This window comes from Somniosus microcephalus, chromosome 6 (assembly GCF_052327205.1).
Source record: "Somniosus microcephalus isolate GS21.2 chromosome 6, FLI_Smic_1.0, whole genome shotgun sequence".
Taxonomy (NCBI): Eukaryota; Metazoa; Chordata; class Chondrichthyes; order Squaliformes; family Somniosidae; genus Somniosus; species Somniosus microcephalus.
Genome location: NC_140992.1, coordinates 224,856,315 through 224,871,828, shown reverse-complemented (window position 1 = coordinate 224,871,828; position 15,514 = coordinate 224,856,315). Strand labels below are relative to the sequence as shown.

The 15,514-nt window shown below is 45.3% G+C and overlaps 1 protein-coding gene across 3 annotated transcripts in view; it reads right to left on the bottom strand.

The window, feature by feature from the left end:
• peds1a (plasmanylethanolamine desaturase 1a) overlaps window positions 1–15,514 on the bottom strand; it is a 136,993-nt gene that overhangs the window by 37,302 nt on the left and 84,177 nt on the right. For all 3 annotated transcript variants that reach the window (XM_085991490.1, XM_085991492.1, XM_085991489.1), the window contains one exon: window positions 1,039–1,183. In XM_085991490.1, coding sequence (XP_085847616.1) covers window positions 1,039–1,183 — 145 coding nt within the window. The remainder of the gene's footprint in view (window positions 1–1,038; window positions 1,184–15,514) is intronic.

Here is a 15,514-nt window from a genome sequence, read left to right as displayed (position 1 = left end):
GGAGACAACAGTCCAGGAGACAGACCAGAAGAACACCAAGAAGGATGTCAACAAAGAATTAACCCCTCAGTCTCCCAAGACAGAAAAATGTAACCACTCTCAGTTTTGAGTTATACTACTGACTTAAGGTTGCATGCATCTCTATCTGTAAACCTGCAGTGTTTTAATCACAATAAAACCAATTGTTGGAAAAGTTTTAAAACTTGCTTGATCTTACCTCTGATTACCATAAAGAGTGAAGAGAGGGAGTTAAGAAAAAACCTGCAATGTCTTTGGGTTAGGGCCATTTCAGTGCTGTGTGTGGGTGGGGTTTGGAAACCCAGTTGAAGGGGTTCAAATAGGGTGCAACGGGAAGAGATGGGCATGGATCTGGGAGATAGCAAAACATTCAAAGAACTTTGGAGAGGAAAGGAGGTTGGGGATGGAGCGGTAGTTAATGAGGACAGAAAGGTTGAGGGAGCATTTTCTTGAAATGAGGGGTGGTGATGGCAGTATTAAAAAGGGGGGAGGGGGGAATGGTGCTAGAAAAGAGGGAACCACTTGCAACATTAACTGAATGGGGGCCAGGAAGGGAAGTTATGTGGTCAGCAGTTGATTGGAAACAGGGACAGGGGGGCAAGAGGTTGATCTCATGGGCGAGATGAACTTGGAGAGGGTTTTAGGGGGGGGGGATGAACAATTAGAGAAGAAACTAGAGAGAGGCCAGAAGACAGGCCTTTGGTCTTGGGATGTTTGACATGGTGAGCAAGCAGAAGGGGTGGAGGGAGGGGGAAGCAGCAGAGGCAGCTGCATGGATGGCTGCTATCTTGGTGACATGGTAATCCACAAGTTCCTCATATGGATCAGGGATAAACCTGGGAACTTATTGTTCTGACCAGAACCCTTCTAACTGCTGTGCCAACAAGCTCCTTGCAGTTTCTTGCAATTGGGTCAGTGGGATACCTGTAACCCTAATTCCAGGATTCAAAACTTTATGAAATTGAAGACTTCTTTGCTCAATGAAAGGATGGGTCACAATAAAGAATTATATAATCTCACCTGGACTGTTGGTGAGAAACCTGTAGGTCATATGGGCCAGTGGAACAATGGTAAACATACAGTTATCTCCATTAGTCTCAATTAAGTCGTGCCTGGTTATTGCAGTTGGATCAATATGATGTTCTCGAAAAGGTCTTATAAATGCCTGTACAAGCAAAAAAAAACTGCATCAGAAAGCTTGACTTTTACTGTATGTATTACATTGAAATTACATTGAACAATCAAAGAGTAACATGTACATTCGAAATATGTCTAGATCATTTGTTCCAACGATAGCCTGCTTCGAAGAAAAGGCAAGTTGCTGGTCAAAATAATACATTACTTTTGGAAGCAATTTTTGTGAATATGGTGCAAATTAGGGTAATATGAAATACAACATTTTACAACTATGTGCCCAGTGCCTCTGGGCAGCAATAAGTTCAGAGAGGATCACCCGCCCACCCCACCCCAACCCCAGCATTACATTTCCAGTTGACACATAGTCTCTATGCTCGACAAATATTGTGGAATTAATGATGACTGGGCTAAATTTGTATAGATGTGAAATAAAAAGAGAAATGCTGGAAATACTCAGCAGGTCAGGCAGCATCTGTGGAGAGAGAAACAGAGTTAACGTTTCAGGTCGATGACCTTTCTTCACAGATGCTGCCTTTTTCCAGTATTTTCTGATTTCCAGCATCCGCAGTAATTTTTCATTTTTGTATTATTGTATAGATGTGAACTGGGCAGGCCCCACTGTCATTTCCAGGGTCAGCCTAATTAAAATATTTGGGCAATATCCAGATGCCAGGAACACTCTAGATTTGGAGTTCACCTGCTGGGGGTAGGGACTAGTGTGCACCTGCAGGATTTAAAGACCTGCAGTAGCTTAAAGGGCAGGCACACACAAAATCAAATTTGCAACATAGCAACAAAGTTTTTGAGGAGCAGGTCTGCCATTGCAACTGTGGACATGTTGGTGGATGAAGTCAAGCAGAGGAAGAAAGCTCTGTTTGGCACAAAACAGTGTCAGGCCCCGGGCAATGGAAGGAGGTAGGCAGGCCTTGCCATCAATCCTCCAGGATGGTGCCCTTTATACCCCCAGCGATCACTTGGCCATCTTCCTTCACATACATCCTTACATGCATTCACCCCACTAAAAGCCTCACTTGGAATGCAATTGTTTGTTGCATCACTCTGCCATCACACACATGATGAGCTGCATGCTGACCTAGGTTTTATTACACATCATGGAAACAAAAGACAATTCTCACATTTTGCATTCTTTTTCCAAGGGCAAGATATGCACATAAAAACAAAGAGCGAGTGCTGTGGCAGATGGTGGACATCCAAACCTCCGCATTCTCACCCCCTAGGAGGAGGAAGCTCTACTAAACCTGGGGAGGAAGGCCACAGTGAGAGTCAAAGATGGGGAAGCAAGAGGGCCTGTGCCAGCTGCAAACTCCTGATGACATTCTGCTTCTCTTCCTTCTCATCCTACTGCTCTCTGCATTACTGGTCAGCAAACTGCATGATAAAACCTTACTCCTTCTACTGAAAGTGACTCGTGAACTTAGCTTCTCTTGTCCTCTTTCAGATGTGCCCAAAGAAGATGAACTACACTTAGTGCATCGGGCCCTGCCAGCACTAATTCACTCGCCAACCCAGAGACGTCCATCCGAGAGGAATTAGTGAGCCAGAGCAGAGTGCATTGGGTGACACACAGGAACAGCTGTTGGTGACACATATGGACAAAAGCATTACTGGCCAGAGAGTCAGGATACGCCACCACTACACTGAAGAGGATTTTAAAGGAAGGATGTTTACAGAGCAGTAAATGTACTTGCAGACACTAGGGAGCCATGGCAGACAGTGCTCCTCGGATGACTGATCGAGTAAAGTTCACTACCTGCATGTGTTTGGGATCGGACTCCACTGCCGCCCACTCTTTGCCATGGGTTGGTACCATCACAACAAACTGCACCTGTGCATGTGGCTGTTTCCTGCCATTTGCAATTCAACAACTACAACTTGCATTTATATAGCACCTATAACGTTGTAAAACGTTCCAAGGCGCTTCACAGAAGCGTAATCAGACAAAAATTGACACCAAGCCAAAAAAAGGAGACATTAGCATAGGTTACCAAAAGCTTGGTCACAGAGGTAAGTTTGACAAGGCGAGGTGAAGCAAGGGGGGAGAGGAGGAGTGGCGCATAAACACCGGCATAGACCCGTTGGCCCAATGGCCTGTTTCTGTGCTGTAAAATTCTATGTTTTAAGGAGAGTCTGAAAGGAGGAGGTGGAGAGGTTTAGGGCGAGCATTCCAGAGCTTAGGGACTAGACAGCTGATGGCACGGCCACCAATGGTGATGTGAAGGAAGGGGGTGGGGGAATGGACAAGAGCCAGAGTTGAAGGAACGCAGAGTTTTTGGAAGGTTGTAGGGCCGGAGGAGGTTACAGAGATGGGGGTGGGGGAAGAGGTGGTGGGGTGGGGGCAAGGCCATGGAGGGATTTGAACAAGAGGATGAGAATTTCAAAATGAAGGCGTTCGCCGACCAGGAGCCAATGTAGGTCAGCAAGCACAGAAGTGATGGTTGACCGGGGCCTGGTGTGAGACAGGATACTGGCAGCGGAGTTTTGGATGAGCTTAAATTTGTGGAGGGTGGAAGATGGGAGGTCAGCCAGGAGAGTGTTGGAATATTCGAGACTACAGGCAACAAAAGCATGGATGAGAGTTTCAGCAGCAGATGGGCTGAGGCAGGGGCGGAGGCGGCGATATTATGAAGGTGGAAGTCGGCAGTCTTGGTGATGGAGAGTACTTGGGATCGGAAGCTCAGCTCAGGGTCAAATAGGACAGTGAGGTTGTGAACAGTGTGGTTCAGCCTCAGACAGTGGCCAAGGAGGGGATGGAATCTTGGTGAAGAACCAGAGTTTGTGGCAGGGGCCGAAGACAATGGCTTCCATCTTCCCAATGTTTAATTGGTGGAAATTTCGGCTCATCCAGAACTGGATGTCAGACAAGCAGTCTGACAACACAGAGGCAGTGGAGGGTTCGAGAGAGGTGGTGGTAAGGTAGAGCTGGGTGTCGTTAGTGTACATGTGGAACCTATCATTGTGGTTTCAGAAGATTTCACCAAGGGGCAATGTAAGAAATAGGAGAGGGCCAAGGAAATAGGAGAGGGTCTCCAGAGGTAGCGATGCAGGGAGGAGGAAGAGAAGCCATTGCAGGAGATTCTCTGGTTACTACTTGATAGGCAAGGGTGGAACCAGGTGAGGACTGTCTCCCTCAACTGGACAATGGTAGAGGCACGTTGGAGGAGGATGGTGTGGTCAACCGTGTCAAAGGCTGCAGACAAGTCGAGAGGGACAAGTTGGAATAATGCACCACGGTCACAGTCACATTGGATGTCATTTGTGACTTTGATTAGGGCTGTTTCAGTGTTGTGGCGGGGGCAGAAACCTGATTGAAGAGGTTCAAACATGGAATTGTGGGAAGATGGGCATGGATTTGGGAGGTGACAACATGTTCAAAGACTTGAGAGAAAAGGGAGGTTGGACTTTTGGAAGACTGGACACCAATTATGCTCCAGCTTCCAGTATTCAGAGATCAACAGAAAGGGTCCCAGGGCAAAAACTACAGCATTTGGACAACATGTGCACAAGTCGCATTAATAAGGTGAGAAATTTTGTCCAAGTCCAAATCATCTATATACACACAAAGAACAAAAGCAGACCCAGCACTGACCCCTGGAGTACAACACTTTACGGATGTCAAGCGTTTGTCCACAACTGATGTTAGACTAACTGATGTACCATTACCCAGATTATGTTTCTCTCCCTTCTTGAACAAATATTGGTTACTCTCCCATTCTCTTCACTTGGTGTGCATTGTTGTTTTTCACTTGGTGTACATTGTTATTTTCGTATCTTTGCACTCTTCCCTTGGGAAATATTGTGAAGCAGTGGAATGATTTGCAGGCTGATTAACAGTCTGAGGCCACAACAAGAACGGTCCTCCCATGGATGTAACCATCTTTATAATAGCCGATAGAGTGATTAATCCACTAAGGCAGGCCTGACTTCAAAGGTGGGAATGCTTCCACTACATCAAAGGCTCCCTCCTATTATTATTAATCTAACTGTTCTCATTATCAACCCCATTTGTCAAATGTACTGAATTTTAGCCCTTTTCCCCCCACTGGACACACATTTACCCAGATTTAAACTACTGCTTTTTTGGAGGGGATTGGTTCCCTATAAAGCAGCTAAATTTAGTTTTGGGCAAGTTAACTTTTAATGGGCAATCCATTTGGGGAGGTCCTGATGTTAGCTTTTATCTCAAGTAGAATTAACTGGAGTACTTCTTTATGCACTTTCATGAATTGGTGATGAATGTAACAATAGTATCATTGAATCTCAAATGCTTGGCTGAACCAGAAGTGAATCCAAATTGTACTTTTGAATGTGGTGGGGGAGGAGGAAAGAGTTGTTTCCAGGCACTACAAAATGTCCACATAAAATGTGGACAATTGGCATGTATGACTCTACAACCATTGAAAATGTTTGTATATAACTTTCCTGAGGTAAGTAAGCACGCTTCCAATAAGCAGCAACTTTTAAATTAAAAGTCACCCCCACAAGCCTGTGGTATACATTTTATTTTCCGATTAAAATAATTCACAATCCTGCTACTACGCAGATACGAGCTGCTATCTCTATATTTATTGTGGATCATTTGCCCATAGTATTGAGGCCTGAAAGAGTAGAGGCATAGTGAGTACATAATGTAACCTGCATTAATGGGGAATGGAAATATTGAGTGAAAAGTATTGCATCTGTACTCCATGCACAAGAGAAAGTCGGGCTCACATTGTCATTTTTGTAAAAGGACTCTTGTACCCCATTCTTCACTTCAGTAGGCAGAAGGACTAGACAGTGGCTTCTCAAAAGGCAGTGAAAAGATTCAGCAGAAACATGGGATCAGGAGGCACATTGACGAGGATAACAAACGATGAATGGAGAAGAGGGCGTAAACAAATTGGTGGAGTATGGAGGTCATGTGGTACTGCTGTACAAAGAGAAAGCTCTAGTCACCTTCTCCCTCACCTTCCTGCTTCGAAATGGAGCATATCCCTCTTGCAACAGTTCTATTTTAATGAATGTATTTACTTTTTAAATGTCACTATGACAAAGAGGTGGCGTTCTCCAAGGAAGTTCTCAGCCAGCCCCTTAAGAAAATATGGAATATAAAAAATGATCTATCAGTGCACAAAGGGCAAACTAAAAGCTGGAGCACGTTGGAGCCCACAGAACAAATAAAATCAAATACAGTGAAAGACAAACCAAAAATTAGAATGTCAAATGTACCAAAGAATGAGAGGCCACAACAGAACAGTAACATAGCCCTCCTTTTGACCATTCAGAACTATAAATCCACTAGCAAGTATTCAGCAAACTTACGATAGGTAAACATTCCTCAAGCCAGTTTCTGCTTTCGGCCCAATAGAGACTGCATTCAGTTTGTGTCAGGAGTCACAAGACAAATGCCCCAGAGTTTATGCCTCCAGTCAGTATGTGTATTAATCTGCCCAATAAACAAGTCCAAGGTCAAGTGCTGAAAGTTGTTATTCCAAATCCCAATGCAAGTAATAACTGCAGCATTTAGATCATTGAAAACGTTATGAAACAACAAGAGACCAGAAAGCCTCTTTCCCCCCACTCCCCCCATGCATGATGTACATTTTGCCTCGCCATTGAACTTATGCTAAACGCTAAAGGGAGATGTCTTACCGCAGATAAAGTACGGAAGAAAATAAAGCTCTTAAAGGTGTTCCAATCCTCAAAAAGGTATAGAATCAAAACATCAAGATATTAATTCAATATTACTAGTCAGCCGTCCAACTCTAGCCAGTTGCATTCTACAGATGACTTCTTAATTTCTGCATGTTCGTTACATAATTTGATTATCTATTTCTATCCTTAAAATCTCAATGCTACTCTTAAGCAGGTATTTATCCAACACTTCAGTAGTGATAATCAACATAACATTTGTTGTGAATCTACTTTACATGGCAGGGCATCTCCGTCCTGTCAAATGCACATCTTGTGCCATGTGGGAATTCCAAGATGCTTCCCATGTCCTGGACAACTACATGTGCAGGAAGAGTCGTCAGATGGAGGAGCTCGAGCTCCGGGTTTCAGAGCATGAGCAGCAGCTGGCATCACTGCAATGCATCCATGAGGCTGAGAGTTACGTGGATAGCACGTTTCAGAAGATGGTCACCCCACAGCTTAAGAGTGTGCAGGCAGAGAGGGAATGGGTGACCGCCAGACAGACAAGTAGGACCAGGCAGGTAGTGCAGGAGCCCCCTGAGTGCATCTCATGCTCTAATCCAGTATTCAGTTCTAAAAACTGGTGAGGGTGATGGTTCCTCTGGGGAGTACAGCCAGAGCCAAGTCCACAGCACTGCGGGTGGCTCAACTGTATGGGGGGTGGAGGGGGGGAAATGAGGAGGAAGTAGATCGGGAAAGCCATAGTGATAGGGGATTCAATAGCTAAGGGAACAGACAGGCGTTTCTGTGGCCGCAGATGTGATTCCAGGATGGTATGTTGCCTCCTTGGTGCCAGGGTCAAGGATGTCACTGAGCGGCTGCAGGACATTCTGAGGGGAGAGGGTGAACAGCCAGAGGTCGTGGTCCATATCGGTATCAATGACATAGGTAGAAAGAAAGAGAATTGAGGTCCTGCAAACAGATTTTAGGGAGCTAGGAAAAAGATTAGTAAGCAGGACCTCAAAGGTAGTAATCTCCAGATTGCTCTCGGTACCACGAGCTAGTGAGTATATAGAAATAGAAGGATAGAGCAGATGAATGACTGGCTGGACAAATGGTGCAGGAGGGAGGGCTTTAGATTCCTGGGACATTGGGGGCGGTTCTGGGGGAGGTGGGAACTGTACAGACCGGACGGGTTGCACCTCAATAGAGCTGTGACCAATATTCTTGCGAGGGGGTTTGCAAGTGCTGTTGGGGAGGGTTTAAACTAATTTGGCCGGGGGGATGGGCACCAGGATGTAGCATTAGAAAGGAGAAACAAGGTGCACAAAGTATTGGGAGAGACAGGTAGAACTACAGTAAGAAATAGTACAGTATTAGGTGGAGTAAGATTAAGAGTGAATACAAGAAGGTATAAGATAGGTTTACAGTGCATGTGTGTAAACACACGAAGCGTGGTAAATAAGGTTGGTGAGCTGCAGGTACAAATAGCCACATGGGAATATGATGTTGTGGCGATAATGGAGATCTGGCTCAAAAAAGGGTAGGATTGGGTACTAAATATTCCTGGGTATAAGATGTGAAGGAAAGAAAGGAGGTGTGGTGGCAGTATTGATTAAGGAGAATACTATAGTGCTGGAGAGAGAGGATGACCTGGAGGGGTTAAGGACAGAATCTATTTGGTTAGAGTTAAGAAACAATAGAGATGCCATTACACTACTAAGTGTATTCTATAGGCTACCAACTAGTGGGAAGGATATAGGGGAGCAAATGTGCAGGGAAATTACAGAGAGGTGCAAAAACTATAGATTTGTGATAATGGGGGACTTCAATTATCCTAATATAGACTGGGATAGTAATAGTGTAAAGGGCAGAGAGGGGGAAGAATTTCTGAATTGTGTTCAGGAGAACTTTCTTGATCAGTACTTTTCCGGCCTAATGAGGAAGGAGCCATTGGATCTGGTTCTGGGGAATGAGGTGGGTCAAGTGGAGCAAGTGTCTGCAGGGGAACATTTAGGGAACAGTGATCATAGTATCATAAGGTTTAGATTAGCTATGGAAAAGGACAAGGAGCAATCTAGAGTAAAAATACTTAATTGGAGGAGGGCCAATTTCAGTGGGTTGAGAACGGATTTGGCCAGGGTTATCATAGAAAGTTACAGCACGGAAGGAGGCCATTTCGGCCCATCGTGTCCGCGCCGGCCAACAAAGAGCTATCCAGCCTAATCCCACTTCCCAGCTCTTGATCCGTAGTCCTGCAGGTTACAGCATCCCAAGTGCACATCCAAGTACTTTTTAAATGTGATTAGGGTTCCTGCCTCTACCACCCTTTCAGGCAGTGAGTTCCAGACCCCCACAACCCTCGGGGTGAAGAAATTTCCCCTCAAATCCCCTCTAAACCTTCCACCAATTACTTTAAATCTGTGCCCCCTGGTTTTTGACCCCTCTGCTAAGGGAAATAGGTCCTTACTATCCACTTTATCTATGCCCCTCATAATTTTATACACCTCAATAAAGTCTCCCCTCAGCCTCCTCTGTTCCAAGGAAAACAGACCCAGCTTATCCAGTCTTTCCTCATAGCTAAGATTCTCTACTCCCGGCAACATCCTTGTAAATCTCCTCTGTACCCTCTCTAGTGTAATCACATCTTTCCTGTAATGTGGTCACCAGAACTGCACGCAGTACTCTAGCTGAGGCCTAACTAGTGTTTTATACAGTTGAAGCATAACCCCCCTGCTCTTGTATTCTATGCCACGGCTAATAAAGGCAAGCATTCCGTATGCCTTCTTAACCAACTTATCTACCTGGCCTGCTACCTTCAAGGATCTGTAGACATGTACTCCAAGGTCCCTTTGTTCCTCTACACTACTCAGTGTCCTACCATTTAATGTGTATTCCCTTTCCTTGTTAGCCCTCCCCAAATGCATTACCTCACACTTCTCTGGATTGAATTCCATTGTTCTGCCCACCTGACCAATTTATTGATCTCTTCTTGCAGTCTACAGCTTCCTTCTTCAGTATCAACCACACAGCCGATTTTAGTATCATCTGCAAACTTCTTAATCATACCCCCTATATTCAAGTCTAGATCATTGATATATACCACAAAAGCAAGGGACCTAGTACCGAGCCCTGCGGAACCCCACTGGAAACAGCCTTCCAGTCACAAAAACACCCATCAACCATTACCCTCTGCTTCCTGTCTCCGAGCCAGTTTTGAATCCAACTTGACACTTTGCCCTGGATCCCATGCGCTTTTAATTTCGTGACCAGTCTGCCATATGAAACCTCATCAAAAGCCTTGCTAAAGTCCATACACTACATCAAACGTACTACCCTCATCTACCCTCCTTGTTATCTCCTCAAAAAATTCAATCAAGTTTGTCAGACACGACCTTCCCTTAACAAATCCGTGCTGACTATCCTTGATTAATCCGTGTCTTTCTAAATTGGAATCAAAGATTGGCAGGCAAAACTGTAATCAAGCAATGAAGCCTTTAAAGAGATGGTTCGGGTACAGTTGAGGTACATTTCCACAAGGGGGAAAGGTTGAGCAACCAAAGCCAGTGCTCCCTGGATGACAAGAGAGAGAGTAAGATGAATCAGAAAAAGGGGGTGTATGGCAGATGTCAGGTTCAGAATACAAGTGAGAACCAGGCTGAATATAGAAAGTTCAGAGGGGAAGTGAAAAAGGAAATAAGAGGGGCAAAGAAAGAGTATGAGAATAGATTGACAGCCAACATAAAAGGGAATGCAAAAGTCTTCTATAGGCATATAAATAGTAAACGGGTAGCAAGCAGAGGGGTGGGGACGATTAGGGATCAAAAAGGAGACCTACACGTGGAGGCTGAGGGCATGACTGAGGTATTAAATGAGTACTTTGCATCTGTCTTTACCAAGGAAGCTGCTGCCAAAGTCATAGTGAAAGAGGAGGTAGTTGAGATACTGGATGGGATCAAAATTGATAAAGGGGAGGTACTAGAAAGGCTGGCTGTACTTAAAGTAGATAAGTCACCAGGACCAAATGGGATGCATCCTAGGATGCTGAGGGAAGTAAAAGGTGGAAATTGCGGAGGTACTGGCCATGATCTTCCAATCTTCCTTAAATATGGGGGTGATGCCAGAGGACTGGAGAATTGCAAATGTTACACCATTGTTCAAAAAAGGGTGTAAGGATAAACCCAGCAACTGCAAGCCAATCAGTTTAACCTTGGTGGTGGGGAAGCTTTTAGAAACAATATTCCGGGACAAAATTAACAGTCACTTGGACAAGTGTGGATTACTTAAGGAAAGTCAGCATGGATTTGTTAAATGGAACTCGTGTTTAACTAACTCGTTTGAGTTTTTTGAGGAGGTAACAGAAAGGGTTGATGAGGGCAGTGCGTTTAATGTGGTGTACGTGGACTTCCAAAAGGCGTTTGATAAAGTACCGCAAAAAAGGCTTGCCAGCAAAGTTGAATCCCACTGAATAAAAGGGACAGTGGCAGCATGGATATGAAATTGGCTAAGTGACAGGAAACAGAGAGTAGTGGTGAACTGAAATAACAACAGAAAATGCTGGTAAAACTCAGCAGGTCAGCCAACATCCGTGGAGAGAAATTTGAGTTGACGTTTCGGGTCGAAACCCTTCTTCAAAACTGGAAAGAAAAGAAAATAGATCGAAGGCAAGACTGCGATCGAACAAAAGAAGAAAAAGAGACAATAAAAGGTATTCGAAGCCAGACGAGATGATAATAGGGCCGTGGAGACAAAAGGCAGCTGAGATTAGGTGTGAAGTGTACTGGCAGGTAAGAGACAGCTGCCAGGTGAGAGAGAGAAACAAAAGGAAAGGAGGGGTGGGGGTGGGGGTGGGGGGGGGGAGGAGGACCCAAAACAAAGGGGTGGAAAAAATAAGTTAAAAAGTAATAGGGGCCGAGGTTATGATCTGAAATTGTTGAACACGATATTGAGTCCGGAAAGCTGCAAAGTGCCTAATCGGAAGATGAGTTGCTGTTCCTTGAGTTTACGTTGAGCTTCCGTGGAACAATACAAGAGGCCAAGGATGGTGAGGTCCGAGTGGGAATGGAGCGGTGAATTAAAATGACAGGTGACCGGAAGCTCGGGGTCACCCTTACGGACTGAACGGAGGTGTTCCGCAAAGCGGTCACCCAAACTGCGTTTGGTCTCCCCAATGTAGAGGAGACCGCATCGTGAGCAGCGAATACAGTATAGTAGATTGCAAGAAGTACAAGTAAATCACTGTTTCACCAGGAAGGGGTGTTTGGGGCCCTGGACAGTGGGAAGGGGGGAGGTATAGGGGCAGGTGTTACATCTCCTGCGCTTGCACGGGAAGGTGCCAGGCGAAGGGGAAGGGCTGATTGGGGTGATAGAGGAGTGGACTAGGGTGTCTCGGAGGGAGCGGTCCCTACGGAATGCTGAAAGGGGAGGGGAGGGGAAGATGTGTTTGGTGGTGGGATCACTTTGGAGGTAGCGGAAATGGCGGAGGATGATCCGTTGAATGTGGAGGCTGGTGGGGTGAAAGGTGAGGACAAGGGGAACCCTATCGTGGTTCCGGGAGGGAGAGGCAGGGGTGAGGGCAAAAGTGCGGGAGATAGAACGGACACGGTCGAGGGCCGTGTCGACCATGGTAGAGGGGAATCCTCGGTTGCGAAAAAAGGAAGACATGTCGGAAGCACTGGTGTGGAAGGTGGCATCGTCGGAGCAGATATGGCGGAGACGGAGAAACTGGGAGAATGGAATAGAGTCCTTACAGGAGGCGGGGTGGGAGTAAGTGTAGTCCAGGTAGCTGTGGGAGTCAGTGGGCTTGTAGTGAATATTGGTCGATAACCTATCCCCAGAGATGGAGACGGAGAAGTCGAGGAAGGGAAGGGAAGAGTCAGAGATGGACCATGTGAAGGTGAGGGAAGGGTGGAAATTGGAGGCAAAGTGAATGAAATTGTCTAGTTAGGGACGAGAGTAGGAAACGGCACCGATACAGTCATCAATGTATTGGGAAAAGAGGTGAGGGAGGGGACCTGAGTAGGACTGGAACAAAGATTGTTCCACATAGCCCACGAAAAGGCAGGCATAGCAAGGTCCCATGCGGGTACCCATAGCAACACCTTTGATTTGGAGGAAATGAGTGGAGTTAAAGGAGAAGTTGTTCAATGTGAGAACAAGTTCAGCCAGGCGGAGGAGGGTGGTGGTGGATGGGGACCGGACGGGCCTCTGTTCAAGGAAGAAGCGGAGCGCCCTCAGGCCATCCTGGTGGGGGATGGAGGTGTTAATTCACCGCTCCATTCCCACTCGGACCTCACCGTCCTTGGCCTCTTGTATTGTTCCACGGAAGCTCAACGTAAACTCGAGGAACAGCACCTCATCTTCCGATTAGGCACTTTGCAGCCTTCCAGACTCAATATCGAGTTCAACAATTTCAGATCATAACCTCGGCCCCTATTACTTTTTTACTTATATTTTTTTCCACCCCTTTGTTTTAGGTTCTCCTTCCCCCCCCCCTTCCTTTTGTTTCTCTCTCTCACCTGGCAGCTGTCTCTTACCTGCTAGTACACTTCACACCTAATCTCAGCTGCCTTTTGTCTCCACGGCCCTATTACCATCTCGTCTGGCTTCGAATACCTTTTATTGTCTCTTTTTCTTCTTTTGTTCGATCGCAGTCTTGCCTTCAATCTATTTTCTTTTCTTTCCAGTTTTGAAGAAGGGTTTCGACCCAAAACGTCAACTCAAATTTCTCTCCACGGATGTTGCCTGACCTGCTGAGTTTTTCCAGCATTTTCTGTTGTTATTTCGGATTTCCAGCATCTGCAGTATTTTGCTATCGAGCAGTGGTGAACTGTTGTTTTTCGGACTGGAGGAAGGTATACTGTGGTGTTCCCCAGGGGTCGGTATTAGGACCACTGCTTTTCTTGATATATATTAATGACTTGGACCTGGGTGTACAGGGCACAATTTCAAAATTTGCAGATGACACAAAACTTTAAAGTATAGCAAACAGTGAGGAGGATAGTGATAGACTTCAAGAGGACACAGACAGGCTGGTAGAATGGGTGGACACGTGGCAGATGAAATTTAACACCGAAAAGTGCAAAGCGATAGATTTTGGTAGGAAAAATGAGGAGAGGCAATATAAACTAAAGGGTACAATTCTAAAGGGGATGCAGGAACAGAGAGACCTGGGGGTATATGTGCACAAATCATTGAAGGTGGCAGGGCAGGTTGAGAAAGCGGTTAAAAAAGCATATAGGATCCTGGGCTTCATAAATAAAGGCATAGAGTACAAAAGCAAGGAAGTTATGATGAACCTTTATAAAACACTGGTTCAGCCTCAACTGGAGTATTGTGTCCAATTCTGGGCACCGCACTTTAGGAAGGATATGAAGGCCTTAGAGAGGGTTCAGAAAAGATTTACAAGAATGGTTTCAGGGATGAGGGACTTCAGTAACATGGATAGACTGGCGAAGCTGGGGTTGTTCTCCTTAGAGCAGAGAAGGTTGAGAGAAGATTTGATAGAGGTGTTCAAAATCATGAGGGGTCCAGACAGAGTAGATAGAGATAAACTGTTCCCATTGGTGGAAGGATCGAGAACCAGAGGACAGAGATTTAAGGTGATTGGCAAGAGAACCAAAGGTGACATGAGGAAAAACTATTATGCAGCGAGTGGTTATGATCTGGAACGCACTGCCTGAAAGGGTGGGGGAGGCAGATTCAATCATGGCTTTACAAAGGGATTTGGATAAGTACCTGAAGGAACATTTTTTGCAGGGCTACAGGGAAAGGGCAGGGGAGTGGGACTATCTGAAGTGCTCTTGCAGAGAGCCGGCACAGGCTCAATGGGCCAAATGGCCTCCTTCTGTGCTGTAACCATTCTATGATTCTACATGTTCAGGAATCTGCTAGTTGAAAAAAATTCTAATCTGTAGTCTTGCATGAGGCTTGTTACCTTTATGCTCAGTCTGTTAAATAAGCTGATTACGTTTACATTAGCCATCACTGTGTGTTGAAGCCTCCCTCTCAAAATTTTACAGAGGATTATATAGGAGATACAGCACAGAAACAGGCCAATCAGCCCAACCAGTCTATGCTGGCGTTTATGCTTCACTCGAGCCTCCTCCCGTCTTTCCTCATCTAACTCTATCAGCATAGCCCTCTATGCTTATCTAAATTTTCTCCAGTGAAACAAGCTCAGTTGGGCAAGTCTCATCTTTGCAATTTTTGAAGATTGATGCCCATAATTTCACACAATATTCAAACTATGACATTACTAATGAGTTATAAATAAGGGGTAACCTGCTTTGACTAATAATCAAATGTTCTCGAGATGTATTCCAGTGCATGCTCAGCCTTGTTGATAACCCTTCGTCCTGACTGGCAACTTTCAGTGCATGGTCAATAATCAGACCAAAATCCTTTTTGACTTTAGACCAGCTCTGACTCTGTTCCAAGTTTGTAACGAATACCAACTTGCACACAAGTGTAAGTGGAATCTAATTATTTGATGGTTGGACCCTAAAGTGTGAAAGACTCTAATGAATGTAATCACTACTGGCGCAGCTCTTATGAGGCAAGTAGGGATCACACCAAGTCCCCACCGTGTTAATTTAATGTACTGGGAGGCTCCAGTGAACATAGTGCATAGCTAGACTGCAACCTCATTATTCAGAGTGTTGCACTCTACACTCAAGTGTCTGACATTTAAAGGGAGCACTTGCAAAAATCCTCTACTGATATA